This window comes from Salvelinus namaycush, chromosome 2 (assembly GCF_016432855.1).
Source record: "Salvelinus namaycush isolate Seneca chromosome 2, SaNama_1.0, whole genome shotgun sequence".
NCBI classification, from domain to species: Eukaryota; Metazoa; Chordata; class Actinopteri; order Salmoniformes; family Salmonidae; genus Salvelinus; species Salvelinus namaycush.
This window is the reverse complement of record NC_052308.1, coordinates 29,440,681-29,467,530: the sequence shown is the minus strand read 5'-3', so window position 1 is coordinate 29,467,530 and position 26,850 is coordinate 29,440,681. Positions and strand designations below refer to the sequence as shown.

At 45.1% G+C, this 26,850-nt stretch overlaps 1 protein-coding gene across 1 annotated transcript; it reads left to right on the top strand.

Moving 5' to 3' along the window:
• Nucleotides 1-7,829: 7,829 nt before the first annotated feature.
• On the top strand, nucleotides 7,830-26,767 carry espl1 (extra spindle pole bodies like 1, separase). Its single transcript, XM_039010745.1, has 32 exons — nucleotides 7,830-7,977; nucleotides 8,082-8,170; nucleotides 8,478-8,780; nucleotides 8,916-9,659; nucleotides 9,763-9,864; nucleotides 10,067-10,178; nucleotides 10,388-10,515; nucleotides 11,436-11,635; nucleotides 15,643-15,885; nucleotides 16,065-16,209; nucleotides 16,427-16,580; nucleotides 16,853-16,992; nucleotides 17,985-18,119; nucleotides 18,263-18,379; nucleotides 18,520-18,691; nucleotides 19,198-19,323; nucleotides 19,692-19,848; nucleotides 20,354-20,463; nucleotides 20,584-21,728; nucleotides 21,890-22,310; nucleotides 22,471-22,629; nucleotides 22,749-22,962; nucleotides 23,177-23,379; nucleotides 23,673-23,800; nucleotides 23,985-24,107; nucleotides 24,385-24,534; nucleotides 24,716-24,883; nucleotides 25,112-25,216; nucleotides 25,311-25,426; nucleotides 25,529-25,612; nucleotides 25,926-26,090; nucleotides 26,317-26,767. Exons 2-32 carry the CDS (start codon nucleotides 8,084-8,086, stop codon nucleotides 26,516-26,518), a joined length of 6,558 nt encoding a protein of 2,185 aa, XP_038866673.1. The 5' UTR covers nucleotides 7,830-7,977; nucleotides 8,082-8,083; the 3' UTR covers nucleotides 26,519-26,767.
• Nucleotides 26,768-26,850: the final 83 nt, after the last annotated feature.

The following is a 26,850-nucleotide window of genomic DNA, read 5'->3' as shown; positions in this document are numbered from 1 at the left end:
CGCTGTGTTACATAAAGGAGGAAAAAACATGAACCAGACAGATGTCAACATTTTTATTAAACTAAGATTAGTCTCTCGTCAGACTCCACAGCGCGTATGAGAATGACCTAAACAATTTATCTGTCTGTTACATAGACTGTATACAGTATTTAAAATTCTGCTGCTACTGCTGGGTATTTTGGACATGAAAATACATTTCTATATGAACTATATATATATGAACTCTATATGAAGATTTCTATATGAACTCTGTCGCTACCTTGCTCTCCAACCACTGTGCATGAATTGTGAAGAAGTTCAGCAACTTGTGTGCAGTTGAAGTTGCTAAAATATTTTTCGGCCCTCATCCACTGAGGTATATGAACGCCCTCGTCAGGATTTATGAAGGAGGCTTTTATAATGAGGGAGTTTGAATGTTAATCTGTGCTGCTCGGTCTTATTGTCAACAACGCAGCATGGTGCATCATTCAGAAACATACAACTCTTTTCCATAAAGTATACTGTATGTTCACATTTTCAAAATAGGTTTCTTTGGAAAGGCAGATAAAGCGTGTACATGTACAATATAACATTTTGTTTTACAATTGTTTCTTTTTTGGGGGACATTGTGTGTGTGTGTGAGCACACTTAGGGAGAAGGGTGGAGAATTGGGACGTAGCCCACGTGTGCTCTCTCAACCACCTCTACGCCCAGATCTATACTGAAGGCTACAGCAATATTACAATATAACGACTATTCCACGGCATGAATTAAAATGGAATTATATTCATATTGTAGTCCCATCCTCCCCCACTGAGTTCTTGTATGTGACATTTTGTTTGCTGCAAGTCAAGCTTTTGTTTACATACCAGTAAATATTGTGTATTGTCAACAGTGGGGACAGTGGGGACAGTACCAGAGACTCCGAAAGGGAGCTGATCTATGATATGGACTGGAATAAGTCTAATTTATTTTCATTTTCCTGTCGTGATATTTGAAGTTTACAAACGTTATTTTTTGGAAGAAAATACTTTTCTATATAAGTTAATTTGCTCCAGACCTGACAGTGTGCCTTTCAACTAATCTATTTTGTGTTCCAACCCTCAGGAAACGATGAGAAGGTAGTGGTTCCGCTGACCACCGGCATTGTTGTGTGCGGGCAGCCCCAGCATCTTCTCTAGCAGATGCTGCTCCCTCCTGTCTTTCAGCTGCTGCTGACCAAGCTACCCACCATCAAACATGTGACGATTCTCTCCCATGGGTGCAAGGTTCCATTTAAGGACCATTGACCCCTATTGTTTTCACTATATATTCTACCTCTTGGTGATGTCATTCGGACAGACAATGTCAACTTTCACTGCTATGCAGACGACAAAAAGCTGTACATTTTGATGAAACATGGTAAATTCCCAAAAAGCCCGTGTTTCAGACAATAGGAAGTGGATGGCGACAAATGTTTAACTTTTAAACTAACATAAAACAGAGATGCTAGTTTTAAGTCCCAAGAAACAAAGAGATCTGCTGTTTGATCTGACAATATATCTTGATGGTTGTACAGTCGTCTCAAATAAAACTGTGAAGGATCTCGGCGTTACTCTGGACCCTGATCTCTCTTTTGACGAACATATCATGAATATTTCAAGGGCAGCTTTTTTCCATCTTCGTAACATTGCAAAAATCTGAAACGTTTTGTACAAAAATTATGCAGAAAAGTTCATCCATGCTTCTAGTCACTTCTAGATTAGACTACCACAATGCTCTACTCTCCGGCTACCTGGATAAACTACTAAATAAACTTCAGTTAGTGCTAAATACAGCTGCTAGAATCTTGACTAGAACCCCCAAAAGAAATCATATTACTCCAGTGCTAGCTACTCTACACTCTAGGGTTCTTTTCAAGGTTTTTCTGCTAACCTACAAAGCATTACATGGACTCGCTCCTACCTATCTCTCTGATTTGTTCCTGCCGTACATACCTACACGTACGCTACGGTCACAAGAGGCAGGCCTCCTTTTTGTTCAGTAGAATTTCTAAGCAACCAGCTGGAGGCAGGGCTTTCTCCTATAGAGAAACATTTTTATGGAATGATCTGCCTATCCATGTGAGAGACGTAGACTCGGTCTCTTCAGTAGGTCCTATGATTGAGTGTAGTCTGGCCCAGGGGTGTGAAGATGAATGGCAAGGCACTGGAGTGACAAACCGCCCTTGCTATCTCTGCCTGGCCAGCTCCCCTCTCTCCACTGGGATTCTCTGCCTCTGACCCTATTATTGGGGCTGAGTCACTGGCTTACTAGTGCTCTTTCATGCCGTTCCTAGGAGGGGTGCATCACGTTGTGCCAGGCTTTTTTCGTTATACTCGACTTGAGTGGGTTGAGTCACTGACGTGATCTTCCTATCCGGTCGGGCGGAGGAAATCTTCGTGGGCTATAGTCGGCCTTGTCTCAGGGTAGTAAATTGGTGGTCTGTTGATATCCCTCTAGTGATGTGGGGGCTGTGCTTTGGCAAAGTGGGTGGGGTTATATCCTGCCTGGTTGGCCCTGTCCGGGGGTATTGTCGGACAGAGCCACAGAGCCATAGGCAACATGGGCAGCCGCCTTGGGCGGCATCTTGCCGGGGGCAGCACGGGGTGCCCGCACAAAAAAAAATTGGAATGGTGATAATTGCGTGATTGTTTTTTTATCACTCATTTGCACGTCACGTCAATGATATCATGTCACCGCGTGGGACTGTGAGTCAATTAACCTAGTCGGAGTGGGCGCCCTGATTCTAGTTTGTGAGCTAGGCAGGCTACTGCCTGGGATGGTCTCCCACTCAGAAGTACGAGATGGGGAGGGGGCCGGGGGTAGGATGACCTCAGGTCTCCCCACTGGAAGCCCGAGATAGGGGGAGCAGGGGAATCTATCAAAAAGCGCACCTCTAACTTTGTACAGTACTAATGCAATTAGTAAAATCAGTCACACTACGAAATGCTACCAATAAAACACAGTTCATTCATAGTACTGTGAATATATAGTTCCACAGACATATTGTTGCATTTTTTTCTAGTTTATGCGAAATCGTGAAGAATAATATAAACTATTGGTTGACAGTGTTGGGGGACGAGTAATGTATTGATGCTCCAGTGCCAAATCAACACAAATTTGTTTCTATTTGTCTTTGTTAATTCTTTTTGATATTTATGAGTCTTATTTTTGTATATATTATTATATTTATATAGTTTAAAATGTTCTGATTATTTATTTGTGTTGTTCCAAATGTCTGAATAAAAATGACAGTTAGTGCAGAATGGTGCTAACTCTGGCGGGGGTTCACCCAGGGAGCCATACAAGCTAGAACCATCACTGGCCGGGGGGCTAGGGTCAGTCTTTCCTATCTGGTGAAATTCTCCTGTCTTATCTGGTGTCCTGTGGGAACTTTACTATGCTTCCTCTAATTCTCCGATCTCTCTCTCAATCCCCCCCCCCCCCCCCTTCTCCTGGAAGACCTGAGCCAGAGGACAATACCTCAGGACTACCTGGCCTGATGACTCCTGGCTGTCCCCATCCCCAGTTTCCTCTGTTTTGCCCTTGGCTATGGAACCCTGATCTGTTCACCAGACATGCTACCTTGTCATGCTGCGGCTCCAGTTTCAACTGTTCTGCCTGCGGCTATGGAACCCTGACCTGCTCACCGGACGTGATACCTTGTCCCGGCCCTGCTGTTTTCGACCCTCTCCCTCTCTCTTTCTCTATCTCTCTCTTCCTCCCTCTTTCTCTCGCTACCCACCTGCTGTCTCAACCTCTGAATGCTCGGCTATGAAAAGCCAAATTACTTTTACTCCTGAGGTGCTGACCTGTTACACCCCTCTACAACCATTGTGATTATTATTTTACTCTACTGGTCATCTATGAACGTTTGAACATCTTTGCCACGCCCTGGCCTTAGTATTCTTTGTTTTCTTTATGTTTTTTAGTTAGGTCAGGGTGTGACATGGGGAATGTATGTGTTTTGTAGTGTCTATGGGGTGTTGTATGTGTATGGGGCAGAGTAGAGTATAGTTGTCTAGTTATGTCTATGGCTGCCTAGATTGGTTCTCAATCAGAGACAGCTGTCATTCATTGTCTCTGATTGGGAGCCATATTTAAGGCAGCCATAGGCAGTAGGCTTTTGTGGGTAGTTGTCTATGTCTATGTTCTATGTTGCATGTGTGCACTTAGTTCAGGTTTAGCTTCACGATCGTTTATTTTGTTCATTTTGTAAGTGGTTGTTTTTCCCTTCATTAAAGAAGATGTATTTTTCACGCACTGCGCCTTGGTCCTCTCTTTCTCAAGAAGACGATCGTGACAATCTTGAAGAACGATCTGGCCTTAATGGCCATGTACTCTTATAATCTCCACCCCGCACAGCCAGAAGAGGACTATTTTATTTCAGTTGATCTTTCACTCTACTTTGGCAAAATCCCCCCAAAAAATCAAGCACTGTATCCTATTTTTCTGTTGTACCGAAATGTTTGGTTGCACAGTTGTCACCCCTCAGAACATGGTTCCTCTCTAGGTTTCTTCCTAGGTTCCTGCCTTTCATGGGAGTTTTTCCTAGCCACCATACATCTACATCTGCATTGCTGCTGTTTTGGGGTTTTAGGATGGGTTTCTGTATAAGGACTTTGTGACATCTGCTGAAAAAGCCTTTATAGATGCATTTGATTTGATTTTGATTTGGACTTGCACCAAAATGGCTGAAAAATGCATTGGTGCTGTGATGGAAAATGCTATATTGGTGCTTTTCTATTTTATACATCTGTGTGTTCTATGTTTGTGCTTTTCTAATAACAGTTTTCTGTGTTCATGGAAGTGACTGATTGAATGAATCCTCTCTATCAGTGTCTGTAATTTTGCAGTACGCACAGAACCTTTTTTGTTCACCTTCATTTAACCAGGTAAGCTAGTTGAGAACATGTTCTCATTTACAACTGCGACCTGGCCAAGATAAAGCAAAACAGTGTGACACAAACAACAACACAGAGTTACACATGGAATAAACAAGCGTACAGTCAATAACACTGTCACGATCGTCGTATGGTGGAAGAGAGGAGGACCAAAGCGCAGCGTGGTTAGAATACATTCTTCTATTTATTGAAGACGAAAACGAAGAACACTAAACAAACTAATCAAAACAATAAACGACAAACGTGAAGCTATATAAACAATGTGCAAACATGCAACATAGACATAGACAATAACCCACCAACTACCCAATGAATATGGCTGCCTAAATATGGTTCCCAATCAGAGACAACGATAGACAGCTGTCTCTAATTGAGAACCAATCCAGGCAACCATAGACATACATACACCTAGACTAGACACTGCCCCATAAACATACAAAACCCCTAGACAATACAAAACACATACATCCCCCATGTCACACCCTGACCTAACTAAAATAATAAAGAAAACAAAGATAACTAAGGCCAGGGCGTGACAAACACATTAGAAAAAAAGAAAGTCTATATACAGTGTGTGCAAATGGTGTGAGGAGGTAAGGCAATAAATAGGCCATAGTAGCAAGTAATTACAATTTATCAGACCTTGTTTAGAGAAAAGGATAACTCAGTTTCAAGGTCTCAGCTTAGAGAGAAGAAGCCCCGTGAGGTATTGGTCTGTCACATGCATATGAAGCAAACGTTAATGATGAATTCATTATGAATATGCTAAATCATGCAAATATGACTTGTCTGCAGTATATAAGAGAACTAAACAGGACTGCCCCGTTAGAGCTTCTGATAGACGTTCACTATGGTGCATTAAGTTTGTTTGAACCTCTCTAGCGCGCTGACAATAAACAATGATTCATTTAAGATTGACTTTGAGTGTCCCTGTGTAAGAATTTCCATGACAATGCCCTAAACTGGGGGCGGCAGGTAGCCTAGAGGTTAGAACGTTGGGCCAGTAACCGAAAGTTGCTGGATCGAATCCCCGAGCCGGCAAGGTAAAAATCTGTCATTCTGCCCCTGAGCACATGTTCCCCAGGTGCCGAAGACATGGATGTCGATTATGGCAGCCCCCCGCACCTCTCTGATTCAGAGGGGTTGGGTTAAATGTGGAAGACACATTTCAGTTGAATGCATTCAGTTGTACAACTAACTAGGTATACTTCTTTCCTTAAACCCTTTCATTGACTTAAGAGCAATGGTATAATCATGGCTGGAGGCAGTTCCACCATATTCCTTACACCATCAGTCCATTCATTTTAATATTTTTAAGCCCATGAGAGTGATTGTATGAGAGCTTACTTCGACTTAGGGCTCAAGGCATTAGACTGACCTCTTCTGGAATAGCTGTGCCAATAGTGTTTAGTCTAGTTCAGGATTTCCCAAACTCAGTCCTGCCTGTCTAGTTCAGTGTTCCTAATTCTTGGTCCTAATGGGAAACAGTGTGTTAATTGTCATCCCAACCTGTGCTCTAACTACTTAATAAGTGAATTAATGCTTGGAGCGTACAGTTATTGCAAACAATAAAAAAGTAGGGTATTTGAATTGTGACTAGTGCAATTGACACAAGCTGTACATAATCAGTTTTAGGCTTCCACACATGTTAACCATTGCATAATATGCACTACTTTTTCGCAGGTGGTTCCAGCTGATGACCTGTCTCCATAGCTGAGAGAAACTGAGGAGGAATAACACTTTGTCCCCAATACTGCTACTAATGTTTCTAACTAAATGTTTCTACTGATGAAGAAGAAAAGGGCAGACTTATCCCTTGTTGCTAAACTATGTTCAGTCAAATTGACAGTGCCACTTTGTTACCAGAAACTAGTCACATGTTCAATAAGGTATTCTGCAAATAGAATTACAATACAAAAATGTTCTTGCTCCTCAGTGAAGTTCTGCCAATCGTATGTTGGAAACCATTATCAAGGAAACCTAGTGGAATACTTTGTGTGAATTGTAACATGTTTCTTGAACACCAGTGATTCTAAGGACAAGTATAACTGTATGGCAATGTCTCTATCACAGGTCGCTAATAAAATAATGTGTTAATTGTGCAGACTGATTGCTATGGCATGGGCATGACAAATCAATGAACTAATTAAACACTGTTAATGACTATTATGCCTCAACTTCCAGTCGTCATTGGCAAGGAAGAAGTCAATATGCAGTATAGCAATACCTATGGCTAGCAGCTTTCACAGTATTGAGTCAAGCAACAGCTTTACTGTTTCAGAAAATATGATGTCACAGTGCTGGAGGGCCAAGCAGGAAGGTGGCCTTCCTATCTCCTGATCCCCTGCCGATGCACACTGGCAGAGATGACAACCAACACTATTTGTAAAGACTGTCTCACCAAGGATGAATACTAAGACTGTAAAGGCCAAAGGTGTCCTTCTCCCTCTCTCACACACACACAAAATCACTGTGTGCAAAAAAAAGTATTTTAATGTGTTCAACCAGAATGATTGCAGTAGGTTATGTCCATCTTCTCAAAACAAATGCAATCAACACATACCCAGAGCATTAATATAACTCCCTCATTTAAACTACAGTACCTCCTATGGATTCAGGCAGTTACCACAGCCCCGAAGTCAACATTTGCAATATTGTAAAAATGTATTAAAACAAAAAAGTGATTTAAAGAGGATAAATTGAAGAAATGGGCGGGGTTTATGCCTTTGTGGCTGTGGTAACTAGTCAGGTAGGGACCAATCACAATGGGAATGCAAAGCTTAATGTGATTGGTCAATGACAAATCTGTAGACGTTATACTGAATTTACATTCATTGAACTACATTACCCAGCGAGACTTCCGTAAGTATGCGGATGTGCAATCTGATTGGCTAGATACTTATTTTAAAATACAGTGCGCGAGTTTTCGCCTTTAAGTGTTGTGGTTGTCATTTGACTTTTTTTTAAAAACTTTTTGAGATAAATGTTATATGTAATATTTTAGCCACTCGTTAGAGCTGTCAAAGCAAAGGAAGTAGTACAAGACAAGAGGATAAATTGTCGGTTTAACGTGGTAAGTAGCTAACGTTAGCTAGCTTGCTAACGTTACGGTTAACTGAGCTGCAAAACTAGCTAACGTTATTCACTAGCGAAAATATGCATTCATTTGTTTTGCAGATATGAAAATGAAGTGCTTAAAGGTTGACGAATACATCAAACGGACAGCTTGTCCAAAAGAGACAAGAGTTCTACATGAAGAATTAGAGGTGAGTGTGTTTTAGCTAACGTTAGGACAAGTGGCAAACTAGCTAACGTTAACTGTTAATTTTAGCTAGTTTACTAACCACTGTAGCTAGTTAATCTTTGCAGATGACCTTGCCCTGTAGTGTGGCTACTAGCTAGCGCCTGCTTGGTCTCAGTGGACTCCGTCATGATCCGTAATCTCTCATCAGTTAAATTTAGTTAGTTTGGTAGGTGTAAAATATCCACCTAGCAATGTTCTGACTATGGATAATAAATGCCTCGTTTGTGGCCAAAAGTTTTATTACATAATTTGTCCTGTATTTCCTACAGATTTACATGAGAAATGGACCTGGGCCACAAGGTCGAACATTGTATGACCGAGTTATCAGGGCCTGTAACCACCAACTTGGAGTTGGTTCCCCGAACAGTGACCATATTGCTGGACTCATAAAGCTGGTGGAGCTTGCACTCAGAGGGTATGACATCTCAGGGGAGCTCGGTGTGCAAAGCACCCCTTTGTATATGGAGAAAATCACCTTTCACGTACTCAAGAAACTGGCCTCCTTGGGAGTGTACCATCCATGTAACTACTTGGGAAGCCTACTCTACCAGAGGTTGGCTCCAGCTCCACAGGTAAAGGATGGATGATAGAGTATTAGTACATTACTTCCTATTATAGTAACTGTAGTCTGCTGTGTTTACATCATCTGTGATTGTCTTCTCAATTTCTTGTTGAATGTGTCTCCCTTCCTCTTGTGTGCCCCATAGACAGAAGACTACTGTGTGCTTGTACGCAGCTGCTTTGCTGTACTGTGGAATGGACTGTCTGCAGCACAAGACGGCACCTGCCTAAACCCCAGGGACAAATTCTGCTGCCAGTTGCAAGCCCTGAGCTTCCTGCTGCTGCTGGACAGGGAGAGAACCTCACCCCCCTCCTGCTTCAAAACCCCCATATACTTGGAAGACGCCCTGACTGAGTTTGAGAAGGGCTGTGGGACCCTGACTAAGGAGGATGCCTCCTTGATCTTGGAGGAGACCCATCGTCATCTCCTGTCCCCCTGGGCTGGGGGACGGGGTGGGGATGGGCAGCCTTCGGGCCGGCCCTGCCTCTCTACACTCTGTGAGGTGGTGCTGATCACCTCAAAGCTTCTGTCTAAGGCAGGTTTCTGGAGCCTGGCTGCAGGGCTGGCGGGTGGAGCCCTGGGAAAGATCAGGAACTCTACAGACGGCCTCAGCCCAGCTCTGGTGCTTGGCAGGCTGGCAGTAGACATCCACCGTTCCATGAGCTCCGGAGAGGAGAGTGCACAGGCTTTTACAGAGTGTGCCCGGACCCTCCGGTCTCTCCCTAACACCCTTGGGGACCGGGAGGCCCATGTGATCCTAGAGGGGTGCAGTCTGGTGGTATGGGCAGTGGAGGCAGGGCAGAGCAAGGGGCTAAGTGGAGCTGTGCTCCTGGCCTGGTTCTCATTTCTGGAAGAGCATCAGGAACTTATGCAGAAGAGATTACAGAAGGTTAGTGTCATTCACTCATCATTGACCAGAAAAAACATTAGGGAACATCTTTGCTGTCAATTATGTTTGACAAATGTTACAGTGTGTGTGTCACCCCGGACAGGACTTGGGATCACAGTCTGAGGAGAGCCGACTTCAGCAGTCCCTATGCTTCAGCATGTACCAAGGCTTTGTGTTTTCTTATGAGAGCATGCTGGCCTCACAGGTAAGGAGGGTTTCACCCCAAACTATTTTTTTCCTGAAGTTACAGAGAAGTGTTGTTTCAGTAGCTGCTAGTCATTGGGTGTTCACATTTAACTCGGGTCTCGGGTTTAGCCCTCGTCTGTCAGTGTAGCTAGTAAAGATATTTAGATTTGACATGTGCATTATTTGACTGTTAACACAATATATTAAATAATGTATTGTAGCTGGAAAATACTGAGACACTGGACAGAGTACTGCTGTACTGCCAGGCAACAGCTGGCCGGATGATGAATGAGCTACGCAAGCTGCCCAGTGACAACATCCTCATTAAAGCAGGTATACTAACTGATAGCTCTGATTTCTCATTTTTACAGGCTTCTCACCAGAGTGCACTGCAAACGTTGTGTTAACCATTAATTGCTCACCATATCGTTGTATGCTCTTGTGAGTTTGTGCCTTTGACATTAAATCTACGTTATCGATTATTATTATAATATTCTCCCTCTTGCTTCCCTATCTCACTTTGTGTCCCTTCATCTCCGCAGTGACCGCGGTCAGTAACCTGGTGTGTGGTCTTTATAACCGTCGGCTATACGACCAAGCCTTCACCCTGGTGGAGATCCTGTGCCAGGAGCTATGCAAGAACTGCCCCCCCTCTCTGTCTGTGGACAGGGTAAGATACCCACCCGCTATCTAATTGGTTCACTGTGTGTGTAAAGTGTTGGTCCCATGTTTCGTGAGCTGAAATAAAAGATCCCAGAAATGTTCCATGCAAACAAAAGGATTATTTCTCTCAAATTTTGTACACAAATTTGATTACGTCCCTGTTAGTGAGCATTTTTCCTTTGCCAAGATAATCCATCCACCTGACAGGTGTGTTATATCAAGAAGCTGATTAAACCGCATGATCATTACACAGGTGCACCTTGTGCTGGGGACAATAAAAGCCCACTCTAAAATGTGCAGTTGTCACCCAACACAATGCCACAGATGTCTCACGTTTGAGTGAGTGTGCGATTGGCATGTTGCCTGCAGGAATGTCCACCAGAGCAGTTACCAGAGAATGTAATGTACATTTCTCTACCATAAGCCACCTACATTGTTTTAGAGAATTTTGCAGTACGTCCAACCAGCCTCACAGACCACGTGTAACCACGCCAGCCCAGGACCTCCACATCTGGCTTCTTAACCTGCGGGATCGTCTGAGACCAGCCACCCGGACAGCTGTTAAATCTGAGGAGTTTTTCTGTCTGGAATAAAGCCCTTTTGTCGGGGAAAAACTCATTCAGATTGTCTGGCTCCCAAGTGGGTGGGCCTATGCCGACCCAGGGCTACACCCCTGCCCAGTCATGTGAAATCCATAGATTAGGGCCTAATATATTTTATTTCAATTGACAGATTTTCCTTATATGAACTAACTCAGTAAAATAGTTGAAACTGTTGTGTTTTTGTTCAGTATAGTTTTTGGTGAGTGGATGGCTTTCATGTAAAGCAGCTTGGAGAATTGCAAAAAGTGCTATAAAAAGCACTAATTATTACAAATGTAATTTGTTTCTATTATGTAATCTGAATAGTCATCTATTTTCCCTTTAGTTGAGCCGGGCCTTCATGCTGGCGGTGCAGAGCTCGAGGCGTGGTAGTCATCTGGAGCGGGCGCTGGACTGGGTCATCCTGTGGCTGCAGACCCTGGGGCCGGGGGAGCGGCTCACTCAGCACATGACTGAACCTGTGTCCCTGTGGGTCAGGACCAAGGCTGACGCTGCCCGGGCTGGTCAGGAGGACACACGCCTCAGGTAGGCGACACTCGGAGACGTGACCGAGCCATAAGCTCTCGTCTTCACATCAGAATTTCCTCATCCTTCACGGGGCTGCTGCTAAATAGCATAACCGCTTTTGCATTTTCTATGCATATATGAGCTTAAGTTGAAGGCTTTTTCTGCCATTGCCACACAATTTAAAAACAAATATTATTTGTCTTACTTAAAAACATGCATTTTCCTCTTTCTGGGTACTCTGACAAGGATGGATATATATATCTCTCTCAAACTACCGGTCAAAAGTTTTAGAACCTGCTCATTCAAGGGTTTTTCTTTATTTTTACTATTTTCTACATTGTAGAATAATAGTAAAGATGTCAAAACTATGAAATAAGATATGGAATCATGTAGCAACCATAAGTATTAAACAAATCAAAATATATTTTAGATTCTTCAAAGTAGCCACCCTTTGCCTTGACAGCTTTGCACACTCTTGGCATTCTCTCAACCAGCTTCACCTGGAATGCTTTTCCAACAGTCTTGGAGTTCCCAGATGCTGAGCACTTGTTGGCTGCTTTTCCTTCACTATGCAGTCCAACTCATCCCAAACCTTCTCAATTCGTTTGAGGTCAGGTGATTTTTGGAGGCCAGGTCATCTGATGCAACACTCCATCAGCCTCCTTCTTGGTAGCCCTTACACAGCCTGGAGGTGTGTTGGGTCATTGTCCTGTTGAAAAACAAATGATGGTCCCACTAAGCGCAAACAAGATGGGATGGCATATAGCTGCAGAATGCTGTGGTAGCCATGCTGATTAAGTGTGCTTTGAATTCTAAGTAAATCAGACAGTGTCATCAGCAAAGCACTGTCACACCTCCATGTTTCACGGTGGGAACCACACATGCGGAGATCATCCTTTCACTTACTGCATCTTACAAGGACACGGTGGTTAGAACCAAAAATCTCAAATTTACCTGTCTATTTATGGAAAAATCACCCTGATTTAACTCTTTAGTCATATCACAGTTTACCTATTTGCTTATGGGTTTGCCTACACCTAGTGACCTGCTTTTTAAATTATATGAACAAAAAATATTCAATTTTATTTGGAACTGCAAGCCAGAGACAATTAAGGGCCTATTCATATAACGAATATGAATTCGGAGGGCAGAAATTATTAAAGCGTTAGACCTCTCACTAAAGGCATCAGTCATACAAAAGGTATACTTAAATCCAAACTGGTTCTCTAGTAAATTGGTAGGAATGTCTCATCCTATGTTCAAGAATGGCCCTTTCCCTTTATTCAGATTACACCTGCTCACTTTCGGTTGTTTTGGAAAGGAAATAATCTCCAAAATATCGATATTTTTTTAAACAAGCCTTAGAAAGTTGGTTGCAATTTCAGTTTAATCCACCTGAAAAGACTGAACAAATAATATAACAAATATTGTGGTTAAACTCAAATATACTAATATATATATATTTTTTTCTTATTTTTCAAAAAAATGTTTAAAACGGTATAATCTTAGTGAATGATATCATAAATCGGAATTGGTGGTGTTATGTCACATGCAGCTAACGCCGACATATGGAAATGTCTGCTCTACTCAAAATTACAACCAATTAATTGCAGCATTACCACAAAAATGGAAGAGGCAAGTAGAAGGGGGGAAAAGTCTGTCGGCCCAGTATTAAAGGACATAAATGGTTAAATAAAAGTGTGATAAATAAAAACATACCAATTTCATTTAAGGACCAAAAAACTGACAGCTGTGTCATATAAATTGCAAAATAGTTGGGAAGAGATTTTCGATGTACCCATTCCATGGCACATGGTTTATGAATTGATACGCAAAACAACGTCAGATTCAAAACTTAGAATTACAATTTTCAATTTCCTATACAGAATTCTTGCAACCAATAGAATGTGTTATATATATATATATATATATATCTGCAGATTTTGCTGTGAGGCAGAGTCATTGGATCATTTATTTTGGTATTGTCCATATGTAGCTTGTTTTTGGTCACAGGTCTAGGAATGGCTGAAGAATTGCAACATTTGCATAGAACTAACGCTGCAGATAGCAATACTGGGTGATTTGAAAAGCCATAGTCAATAAATCAATAATATAATAATTATTTTGTTTTGCTAATCTATTTTTAATTTACAATCTGTAGAAGCTATGAGAATAGAAAGGTTTAGTACTTTTGTGAAGCATCACAGCACAGTTAAATATATATATGGCAAATAGAAATCCAAAATGGATGATGAGAGAGAGGTGGAAGAGGTTGAATGGAGCTGAAGGGTGGGACTAATAACAAGATAACCAATGTAAAACATACGGGGTCTGTAAAATGTATATAGGTTCAGAAATTTTGTGAAATAGCACAGTTACAAATAGAAATCAAACTGGATGGACATCAGAAATAGAGGAAGGACTAAAAATAAACAAAATATAACTATTTTAAAATAGCTTGTGTCTGTAAAATGTGTATAAGATGTAGAAGCCTAAGTGTTTATTAGTTTTACTCCAATTGGGGGAAGGGTGGTAGGGTTTGCGGGGAATAATAAAGGTATATTCTTAAAGTATGTATATTTATATAGGTATGTGTGTGAATGTATGGATATACACTGCTCAAAAAATAAAGGGAACACTAAAATAACACATCCTAGATCTGAATGAATGAAATATTCTTATTAAATACTTTTTTCTTTACATTGTTGAATGTGCTGACAACAAAATCACACAAAAATTATCAGTGGAAATCAAATTTATCAACCCATGGAGGTCTGGATTTGGAGTCACACTCAAAATTAAAGTGGAAAACCACACTACAGGCTGATCCAACTTTGATGTAATGTCCTTAAAACAAGTCAAAATGAGGCTCAGTAGTGTGTGTGGCCTCCACGTGCCTGTATGACCTCCCTACAACGCCTGGGCATGCTCCTGATGAGGTGGCGGATGGTCTCCTGAGGGATCTCCTCCCAGACCTGGACTAAAGCATCCGCCAACTCCTGGACAGTCTGGTGCAACGTGGCGTTGGTGGATGGAGCGAGACATGATGTCCCAGATGTGCTCAATTGGATTCAGGTCTGGGGAACGGGCGGGCCAGTCCATAGCATCAATGCCTTCCTCTTGCAGGAACTGCTGACACACTCCAGCCACATGAGGTCTAGCATTGTCTTGCATTAGGAGGAACCCAGGGCCAACCGCACCAGCATATGGTCTCACAAGGGGTCTGAGGATCTCATCTCGGTACCTAATGGCAGTCAGGCTACCTCTGGCGAGCACATGGAGGGCTGTGCGGCCCCCCAAAGAAATGCCACCCCACACCATGACTGACCCACCGCCAAACCGGTCATGCTGGAGGATGTTGCAGGCAGCAGAACGTTCTCCACGGCGTCTCCAGACTCTGTCACGTCTGTCACATGTGCGTGTGAACCTGCTTTCATCTGTGAAGAGCACAGGGCGCCAGTGGCGAATTTGCCAATCTTGGTGTTCTCTGGCAAATGCCAAACGTCCTGCACGGTGTTGGGCTGTAAGCACAACCCCCACCTGTGGACGTCGGGCCCTCATACCACCCTCATGGAGTCTGTTTCTGACCGTTTGAGCAGACACATGCACATTTGTGGCCTGCTGGAGGTCATTTTGCAGGGCTCTGGCAGTGCTCCTCCTGCTCCTCCTTGCACAAAGGCAATGTGAAGTTTCAGTTTTTTTAATTTAATACATTTGCCCAAAATTATTACCTGTTTTCGCTTTGACCTTTATGTGGTATTGTGTATAGATTGTGAGAAACAAAACTATTTAGTCAATTTTAGATTAAGGCTGTAACGTAATGAAATAGTCAAGGGGCCTGAATACTTTCCGAATGCGCTGTATACCGGTACACGCTTTCAGACTCCAAAACAATTTCTACACAATGTTTTCAGCTTAGGGAAGCCTGATGAGGATAATTTACTTGCGAATGTTTGATAAACTCCTCTTTACCCCTTAAGAGACCCCATTAGAGTATGACTGTCCCTGTGCTGTTGTGTTGTCAGAACCCTGCGTGATGGCTTTGGGCCTGACGTCCCTGACGAGGGGGTGATGCTGTACCTGTTGGAGGAGGAGCTGCGTGCCTACAGGGAGGTGGCAGGGGACAGCACTCAGGAGCGCTACAACACCCTGTGTGACTTGCTGGACATCTGCCACGAGGACAGCCACCACTCACACCTGCGTGCCGTCTACCTGTGTGAGATGGCCCAAGTGGTGTGCTTCCAGGACTTCAGTGAACAGACAGACTGGTAGGACAATGGACGCTCTACTGTGGAATGGCAATACTACCGTAACTTATTCTGATTCAGATGGATTGATAGGAAACAAATACTACTCAACTGTGGAATGCCAATGCTATTAATATAACTTATACTGACGTGCTTTAGTAGTTCTTCAGCAGTTTATTTTTATTGCGTTGCCGTGGCAGCTCTGCCGTTGATTTTACCCACGAGGCCCTGAGACTGCTGGAGGAGGAGTCAGAGACGGAGGAGAATGCTGATAGGCTGAAGGACGACAAGGCCCATGCCTCTCTGTGGCTGTATGTCTGCACCCTGGAGAAGAACCTGCAGGAGGTGGGTGGTAATGTGTTTGAAGAGATTTCATTTCTCATTATAATTGGCATCTAGATTTCACCCCTTTACATTTTAATCTTAAATTTGACATTGAAATTGCTAGCCTTTGTTTCTTGTATATTCTCAGTTAAACAGATTACTTGTGGTTCTAGATGTTTTGATAGCCTGTGTATTGATTCGCTGCCATTTTTATATGAACCACTCTTCCCTTGACCAGGCCATAGATAAGGAGAAGAGGCTGCAGAATGTGCGGCAGCAGGCAGGGGGCGACACCAACCCTGTGGAGACCAATGACCTAGATTACGAGGAGAAGCAGCAGGACAGCAACCTGGTGTACGAGGGCCTGCGTTTCAATCTTGCTGCTGAGAGCAGTAAGGACCTTCTTTCACTTCCCAATCATCCTTGTCCAGTAGAGCTCATTTAGATTGACGTTCACTGTATTCTTTATATTGAAAGTATTTGGCTCATACAACCTGCAGTTAGAATCCACCACATGTGCGTATGGTGGATTCCACTTCCCATAGTTGTCATTGTATCAGTCTATATGGTGGGTTGACCACTGCTGTTTCCCTCCATTCCTTTTTCTCACTCGGTAACGAGTGAATAACTGAGTGTGTTTATGTGTGTGTGTTTCTCTACTCAGAGTTGAGCCAACCTCTTGACAAGGCTCTGGGGGAGTGGGCCTCTCTACTGCAGAGGAATGAGCTGCCCTCTGTAAAGAACCCTAAACAGACCTGCACCTCCATCGCCCTCACTGCTGCCCTCTACAAACTCATGGGCAAGGTAACACTAACACCTGAAGCTTCTACACACTAGTTCTTGACAGGGCTAGTATTTACTTCCTAGTATCTACTTCCTATTCCAGCCCATATGACTGGCCCTACATATATCCATCTTCCAGTGTTTTCCATTAACGCCAGCCGTCGGCTAATCAGCCTGTTACATACTCATTTTCAGCTGGCTACTTTTTCCACTTCATATTAACTAGGCTACCTCCCTCCCTCAGAACAACCTGGCCATGGCTTCTACTAAGCGTTCCACAGTGATGCTGGCCCATGTTGACTCCAATGCTGGCTGGATGTCCTTTTGGTGGTAGACCATTCTTGATACACATTGAAAACTGTTGAGTGTGAAAAACCCAGTGGTGTTGCGGTTCTTGACACACTCAAACCGGTGCGCTTGCCACCTACTGCCATACTGTTTAAAGGAACTTAAATATTTTGTCTTGCCCATTCACCCTCTGAATGGCACACATACACAATCCATGTCTCAAGGCTTACAAATCCTTCTTTAACCTGTCTCATTCCCTTCATCTACACTGATTTTGAAGTGGATTTAATGAGTGACATCAATAAGGGATCATAGCTTTCACCTGGTCAGTCTGTCACGGAAAGAGTAGGTGTTCCTAATGTTTTGTGCACTGTGTAATACTTCAGTCTGATATCATTTGAAATGTTTTCAGTTCAACATTGAATTTACTTTTCAAGATAATGTAGGCTATTTGTCATTTTTTCCGGTTTTAATATGTAATTTGAAGAACACATGTGGCAGTTCATATCTTGAAGTAAACTGTAAATAAGACTTTAATCTCACGAGAAAGGTTTGTCATCTCACTATGAAAATCATCCTGATCATATAGGCCTAGACCCAGAAGCCACCAAAATAGAGCTCCTTCGGCCAAATAGGTTTACCTCTGGGGGCGCCTGGCTGGCTACTTTTTCTATTTGACTGGCTACTCTATGTAATTGTGGAAAACACTTATCTTCCTCTCCTAGCCTCTGCAGGCCCTGGAGGCCTACCAGTTGGCTTCTGGCCTTTCCCGTCGCCTTGGTGATGCTCAAGGCCATGCCTCCTCCCTGTGCCACTCTGCCAGGCTGCTGCTGGAGCTGGGTGCCCCTGAAATGGCACAGGTAACCCACCTGCTGATTACATGTTTACGTTTGAAATTGTAAGCAGTCAGGAACGTCATGTAGTGAATGTTACCCTTAGATACTGTGCTCCTTTGTAATGTGTATGTTTGTTGTTTTTAACATTTCAATACTGTGTGTTTTAGGCCCAGCTGGAGGAAGCAGAGAATTGTCTGACCCCCGATCCCAACACTGGGGGCACCTCCCTTCTCTCTGTGCTGGCCAAACTGCTGAGGGCTCAGCTCTGCTACAGCAAAGGACAGGTAACACACACAGTATTAGCCACATTGCAGAGGGAGCTCACAAAGCGACAGCACAAGTGTTGCTACCATCTGAGTCTACCCTAACCCTTTTTTGTCATGAGTCATCCGTTAACTCTATCCCCTTCTCTCTATCTCCACAGGTGGCACAGGGTGTGCCTTACCTATGTGAGGTTCTGAAAGAGGTGGGAGAGCAAAGGCACTCTAAGAGCTGGTACCTGCTGCGTGCCCGGGCACTACAGACCAGTAGTGCCTACCTGAGCCTGGACACAGCCGCACTGCCACCGGCACTGCGCCAACGCATCACCCAACATGGTCTGCACCCTTTACTACTCTAGACCCTTCAAACTCTGGACCTCAAAGCCAGTTCCACTGCATTTGTTCATTGTTCCCTTCTAATCAGGGCTGATTTAGACCTGGGACACCAGATGTGTGTGCAATTATCACGTAAAACAAAAAACAGCAGGCTCTGGACCTCGTAGCGTCTAGACTGATAGATGTCATGTTTCATTTGTAAATGTCACAGTTCTTTGTGTGTTATTGAAGTATTTCCTTGATAAATGTAAGGCTAAGGGCACTATGTTTAGCCGTTTGTCATGTTAGTGTGTGACCCCGCACATTGACTCGGTACCGGAACCCCTTGTATATAGCCTCGTTATTATGTCATTTTATTGTTGCTTTATATTTTCTTAACTCTATTTCTCAAACTGCATTTTTGGTTAAGGGCTTGTAAGTAAACATTTCACGGTAAGGTCTACCTACACCTGTTGTATTTGGCGCCTGTGACAAATATAATAGGATTGGATTTGACTGTGTTGCAGGGCTGAAGACCCCAGACACTGCCCTGTATGAGAGCCTGAAGCTTCTGTGTAGTCTGCTGGTGACTCTGGTGGGAAACGGCCTGTATGGAGCCTGCAGCAGCACTGACACACGCTTCATAGACCAAGGTACTGTACGGCTGGCCGCTTCCACTTGTTCTGAAGGGTTAAATATATTTTTCAGTGGGCCTCGAGCTTTTGATAGTTGCCTAGATTTAATGTTTTTAATGGTGAACGAGCGTTGCGCTTTTTCAAAGATTATCACATTTTTGGGGGGTTGCACCTTGACTTGCGTTGATTGTGTTCCCTCCACTTCTTGCCATCAGTGGCCTTATAGCCGTTTTGGTGTCAAATCAACATGACCCAGATAAAGCTGTAAGACTGGTCTACTCGTGTCTTTGTACTTTTCCCACACGCCCACCATAACCTACCATGTCAGCCCCCATCTGAGGTAGATGCTATTCTATCATCTTTGACCTTCGACCCTCCCCTCCTAGGTGATAATCTGGTGTTGAAGTGGCAGCTGCTGTCTGAGCTGCTGGGCTGTTCTGTGAGAATGGTGTCGGTGAGGAGCAGCAGTGGAGCCGTCCACGAGGCCAAGCTCCAGTGTCTGGAGGCCCTCAAACTGGCCACCAAGCTGCAAACCCTCAGCCAGTAAGTGTCTGTCTCTGCTTCCTCCACTACAGGAGGAGTTCCCAAAAGTTCTAAGAAATAATTTTGAGGCCTATCCATGTTGTCATTTTATTTTTAAATCATCACTGTATGTCTAATAAATCAATGTTTGTTTATTTAGTGTCAATAACTCTAAAATGTTTTTTTAGTAATTTATTTCCCTGAGCCTCCAATATTGATCGTGTAGGCGTTAGGAAACAAATCTGAAGATATTTCCATACTCAGCCCTAATTGGTTTATAAGATGGTGTAGAGCCCACCGCCTTACCCAGACAAACAGTCATTGATCTATTATCAGATCATGATGTGGGCCATATGTTCCATCCCACCTGAACAGGCTAAAATTCCAGGAATTTTTTCAAACAGCTCTTACACAAAAAGGCATTATTGTCATTTTCATAATTTCAGTGTTATTTTGACCTCTTGTATGTGCATAATATACAATACATTTTGGGTGTTTCAGAAACTCATATTGTGTGTGTTTGTAGGTGTGCCGAGCTGCTGGTGATAAAGGCTGAGCTGGAGCTGATGAAGGGGGAGAGGGAGGAGTGTGGCTTTGACTTGGACAAAGTCAGGAACCTGCTGGAACTCTGCACCGGTACAACTTTACTTACATATTCCAATGACTGGATTATACATAATGTTGGTTGAAGCATTTGAGTCTTGCTGCCATTCTTTGTAACAATACCACTGTCAACCCTCTTCTGGACTCCTCTAGACTTTACTAATGGGGCGCAGAAGGCGGAGGTGAGGATCCAACCGAGGAAAGGTCGTCCGGCTCCGAAGCCAGAGTCTCCCCTTCCCAGTGGTGAGGAGGACTGTAAGGCCTTCCTGAGCACCCGCTGGTTCCCCAAGGAGCCCATCGAGCGGGACCTGGCGAGCTCCCCTCCACTCAAAGCCAGGACCCAGCGCTGGCTCTCTTCCCTGGGCCATGTGGCCGACTGCCAATGCCCCTGCTGCTCCGAGCCCAGCCTGGGTCGGGTGACTGCTCGTTGGGCCACCACACAGGCCGACCTGGCCCTCCAGCTAAGCCCCACTGAGGTTCGAGCCAGTCGTAACCTCCACCTGGCCGCTCTGGCCCGCTGCAAGAGCATCACTGTCAAGATGGCCACCAAACTGACCAAGCTCTTTCCCCTCAAGACCCTCCCACCCAAACCCTGTTTGCTCCAGGACCTGGTGGCACGGGTGTACCTGCGCATTGCCATGTCGGGTCTGGAGCTAAGGATGGGGAAGGCTGCAGGTACCTGGAAAGTCCTAGAGGCTGGTTTGGCGTTCGTGGCCTCCAAGCCCTCTCCGGAGCTGGGGCCCTTGAGGGCCAGGCTGCTGGGAGCCAAAGCCCAGGTCTCCTGTCTGGCCCTGGCCACCCAGAGAGACTGCCCACCTGAGGAGCTTTTTTCTGCAGCCTGGGCCTGGAACCCTCCACCCAAAGGAGCTGTGGAGGTGGACCACAAGCCTAAAACACTACCCCCACCTCCAACCCCGCTTAAGAAGTCCAAAGACCCAGTGGTCACAGCTGCTAAAGCTAAAGACACCAAGAAGACCAAAGACCACATCCCCAAGATCAAAGTGAGTTTCTCCTCCACCCAGGGCCAAATGTCTCTGGTCCCCAAAACACCTGTGGTGGTCAAACAATCCAGGGCCAAGTCGTCTGTGGGGGAGCTCAAATCATTTGATTTCAACACAGAGGTGCCCACAGTGGCATGCACTCCCGTCCAGAGGGTCAAGGCTCCCTCTGCCAGGCGAGGAGCAGCCAAGGTCGCCGCTAATCTGCCCTTCCAGGTCTATGAGGAGCTGTCACCGTCTCAGGATAAACCACAGCCTGTACCTGCAGCCCCCAAACGCACCAAGAAGTCTCGCTTTAAGGTACAAATAGGGGACAGGCTGCAAGACCAGATTATTCGTATCTATAGTTATAATGAATGGATTGTATGCACGGATGAAAATTGGTATGGTGATTTACTTATTAGTGTGGGTGTTGGCCATAGATGGTGCAGCCAGGTAATAATTTTTGTCTCCTGGTATAGGTGGAGTTCAGTGATGAGAGTGACACTGAATCCAACCCCAAAGTGGAGCTCAAAGAGAAACCTGTGGTCTCCAAAAAGCGCATCACCTCCACCAGGGCACTCCGTGCCCCAAAAGAAGTCTCAGCCCCTGACCCCCTTGCAGAGAAGGCCCCTCCTAAGAGGGGCAGGAAGAAGGGCACTGCCGTCCCCCTCTCCTGCACCTCCTCTGAGGACGAGCTGGTCGCCTCTGTGTCGTCCTCCTCCCAGTCTGCCCCGGCCAGGAGAGGCAGACCCAGAAGACAACAGCCTGGGACAGGGGGACACAGTGAGGTGCCAGAGAGGATGAGGACCATTGAAGAGGAGATGGATGGACTTAATATGGACTCCAGTATCGAGGAGCTAAGGGCGTCAGACACTGAGACTGAGGAGACTGGTGCAGCCAGTAAGAGTATTTCATGTTGCTCGTATAGTCCATAGACTAGAACTGCCTGCCTTCGCATGCAGTGGGCATCCAGGTCAAGCTCTAAGGAATGGGGTCTTGTATTATACTGTAATTCAATAACTTTTTAACCAATGGTATTTTGCTTATTCTCTGTCTACAGGCATGGTGTTGGACGGCCCAGACACAGACTTTGAGGTCCTGAGGAGAGACTTGTGTGGTGATAGAGAGCGAGACTGTCTGTCTGAGCTGAGGCGTGAGGGTCACCCAGGGGGGGCCCTGCAAGCCCAGGCCCACCTCCCTCACTCCAACACTGGGCCTGGTGAGGCTGCTGGCAGCACCTTCTACAGTGACAATTAACATGGTTTTAGGGTGAATAGGAGTGCTCAGTTTGAACCTAACCCACTTTCCCTCGTTCTCCTCTCTCTGTTCTCTCCATAGACGGTCTCTCTGTGGAGGCAGTGCAGTCTTTGCTTCGCTCTGCCTGGTTGGCCCTGCAGCATTTCCCCCCGCCCACCCTCTACCCCAGCCTCTGTGGCCTGCTGGCCCTGTCGCTGGGGCAAAAGGATTCTGTCACCACGGCGATGCTCCACGTCCAATCCCTGGGTGTGACCTCCCGCCATCACATGACACGGCACCTGGCCAATCGCCTCAAGTAAGTCATCATACTTTCTCTGGGTCAGGCTGAAAACAACCCCTTGGTTACCCCTACTAAATTCACAGATCTGAATGAACTGGATACATGTAGGTCTAAACCTATAGGAGGCTAGGTGGAGAAATCAACATGTTGCTTACATCATTCTGTCTCCCCCCCTTCAATCCTGTGTGCTTAAAGATGAAATGATTCCTTTGCTGTGTCCCTCCTGTAGAAAGCTGAAGAAGAGTTCGTCTGAGCTGGCAGACAGACTGGGTTCTCTGAGTCTAGAGGAGCCCTCGAGCCAGACTGGGAGCCCTATAGAACAGAGGCTGTCCCAGCTGGAGAAAATCTTCTCCTTCCCCACAGCTGAGCCCTCTGTCTTTCCACAGCAACACTGCCAACAGTTCATCACACAACTGCAAGACCTCCCCACCGGTACCACTGGCAGATTTCAATGTTTTATTGTGTCAAGAAAAATATATAGTTAATTTATTTCAGTTAACCCTGATAACCAATGTTATTTAACTCAGGATTTTGTGATGGAAATTAAATTGTATTTTGAAAAGTGGCAATATAATCCCCATTAGGATTTTTTCATGCTGGAAGAGTAAATGTAATTGACCATAACCCTGAAGTCCACAGCCTGTGGATTAGGTGGACTGCAATGGATGTATGGTGTTTTTCTAGTGGCAACAGTGATGTGGTGATACTTTCTGTCCCCTCTTTAGGGGTGACTGTGTGTGTGCTGTCTGTGCTGGGGGTGCACCCAGGGGAAATTGGGGACACCGTCCTGCTGTCCCGGCTGGAGAGGGACTCCGATCCCGTCACCGTCCGCATCCCCACGGCCCAGCGAGAGGTTGGGTACCCGCCCACCCCCCAAGCACACATATTTCTATTATCCTTGTATTCTCTCGCACTCTATTTCTCTCTCTCTCCTCTCGCTCTCTAAACCTTTTCTAATTTTCTCAACCTGGGTTCCTACACAGTATATTTAAACGCATGCATTGTGAGTGACTTCTGTCTTCCCTGTGTATCATCAGCACCCTATGAGCTGGCTGGTGCAGGAGATGGACAGTGTTCAGAAGGAGCAGAAGGCTGTGAGCTGTGTGTCGGAGAAGGCCAAGTGGTGGGAGGGGAGGAGGGCCCTGGACGCACGCATGGAAGTAAGACTGGTGGGAAGGAAAGTACATCTGGGTTTGGGTGAAAAGAGATCACGTAAAATGAGAGGTTATGTTGCTGCAAGAAGCATATTCATTCCAAAACATATGTTGAAGGAAAGCTTATACTGTAGGTAAGATTGAAGGTGGTTATGATAAATAAAGTAAATGCAAAATGGTGTGGTATTGATTACAACATCTCTTTATGGTAATGAGAGTATTTTGGTATGTCCCTAAACATCCCTTTTTGTCACTCTCCCTCACTTTCTCTCGCTTTCCTCAGAGGCTGCTGGAGGAGATGGAGGGGTTGCTGGGCTGCTGGCGGGGGCTCCTCCTACCCTTGACCTCTGACCCTGAGCTGTCTGTCCAGGCCAAGCACCTCCAGAAAACCCTCACTGCCTGGGGGGCACAGACCTCGGAGGAGATGCTGAAGGTGCTGCTTCAAAATGCCTTCCCATGTATATCATAGATATCACATTTGTCTATAAAGCCCTTTTTATAACAGCAGTTGTCACATTGCTTTTACCATAACCAGGCCATGACTCCAAAGAGCATACAGAGGCACATTGGCCAGGAAGTACAAAAATAACTTATTTTAACCCTGTGTGTTCCAGGCTGTGCTGTCTGCCTCTCCTCTGCTTTCCCAGTCCCAGCTGCAGTGGTTTGCCCAGGGAGTGTGTGTAGATCAGGGGAAGCAGTGTGTGGACCTTCTGCAGACCGCTGCGGCTGTACTGGCAGAGAGGCCCGAGCCCGAAGGCCACGTGGTGCTCATCTTGGACAAGGTTGGTTTCTCTCGCACTAGTCTTGCACACAAACACTTTCTCCCCACTCTATCCAACACTCAAATCGACTCTAGTGTGCCTAGCAAGATCAACGTACAAAGCAAAACAATGCACACTCTTTGTGTAGAGGAGGATTGGGGAGAGTCTTGCATAACGTGAACACATTGCCTGTGAGTGTGACTATTGTGGTAAAGCCAGGTGTAATGTCGGTCTTGTCCCCTCCTGCAGTACCTCCAGAAGTTGCCATGGGAGAGCATCTCCTGCCTCAGGCCTTGCTCTGTCACCCGCATGCCCTCTCTACACTCACTCATGGGCCATTGTGCTCTAAAAGAGGTCAGACCACAAACCCATTTGGCCCAAATTTATTCCACAAAGATTAGTTGTTAAAGTTTAATACTGATGTCTGCATGTCTCTCCTGGCCCTCAGTCTGACCCGGGTTGTGTCCTGAATGGAGGTGTGGACCCTAAGCAGGTGTTCTACGTGCTTAACCCTGACGCCAACCTGGGAGACACAGAGGAGCGTTTCAAACAGTCGTTCACCAGGTGAGTGCAGCACCAACAGCACTGTTTGAGGGCTTTAATTGTCTTCCTCATCTGGCCTTTAGAATTTGATGAATCTCTGACTCTCGCTCTGTCTGTCCTAAGTGAACAACATTGGCAGGGTGTGTGCGGTGTGGCTCCTGACCCAGATCAACTGCAGGATGCAGTAACTGCCAAAGACCTCTACATGTGAGTCTAGAAGGAAGTGAAGTGTCCTGTTACGGAGAAGAGATATTAGTTATCGTTCACCTGTATGACAGCCAAGCATACCCTACCAACATGCCTTTAGGCTTAGTTGTCAATGAATTGCCTTATTACACAAACAAATGTAGTTTAACATGAAGCTTGACTGTCTTTAGTGTGTGTTGTCCACTTGTCTTGCATTATGCTAGCTGTGAGATGCTTTGAATTGGTGTCACAATTCACCAGATCTTACTTCACTTGTTTCTGATTACTTGGGTGCTGAGGAGTCTGGCTCACATGCCTCTCACTGTCTCTGTAGTTATGTGGGTCATGGGGCGGGAGCGCGGTTCCTGGATGGGCAGAGGATCCTGAAGAAGGAGATGAGAGCTGCCTCCCTGCTCTTTGGTTGCAGCAGCGCTGCTCTGGCTGTACGAGGGGAGCTGGAGGGGACAGGAATCATCCTCAACTACCTCATGGCTGGCTGGTAAGACTGGTGCACATACCTGTAAAGATTGAGACACCATGCTTTCATCTTTTTCTTTCTTCAGAAATCAATGCAAATGTTAGATGCTGTAAGGGCATTTCATGTGTTCTGTTTTACTGCCATACATTGACTAAAAGTCCTAGATTAACTTGCCTGTCTGTTTGATTTTTGCCTGTGTGATTTTGACATGTATATCATGCCTATCTGTCTCTTCTCTGGCCTACAGCCCATTGATTCTGGGGAATCTGTGGGATGTGACAGACCGGGACATTGACCGCTTCACCAAGGCTCTGCTGGAGTCCTGGCTCTCTGCAGGTCCTGGGGCTTCACTCCTGGACCACATGGCCCTGTCCCGCCAGGCCACACACCTCAAACACCTCATAGGGGCAGCACCCGTGGTCTACGGCCTCCCCATCCATCTGCGCTAGGATAAGAGGACATCTCGCCTAACACACACAAAGCCATTGATCCCCAACACATGAGTTGGATATGATTTTAAACTTGTCTGTATTATCTGCTTCACAGGGCTGCTGCCTTAAATGTCAACTAATGTTGGTGGTCCTTTGTTTTTTTTAATATATTTTGGATATGGTGAATCGTTTTAGATATATATTAATTAATGCATTGTGTACATGAATGTATTAAGTCATGCTTGTCAATAAAATTAAGTATTTGCCAAACAATCCCTGTGCTTTGGTGTTGAACGGAATTGCATTTCTGCTCCCGCTCAGTAGGGGGCAGTATGTCACATCTGCGCCTT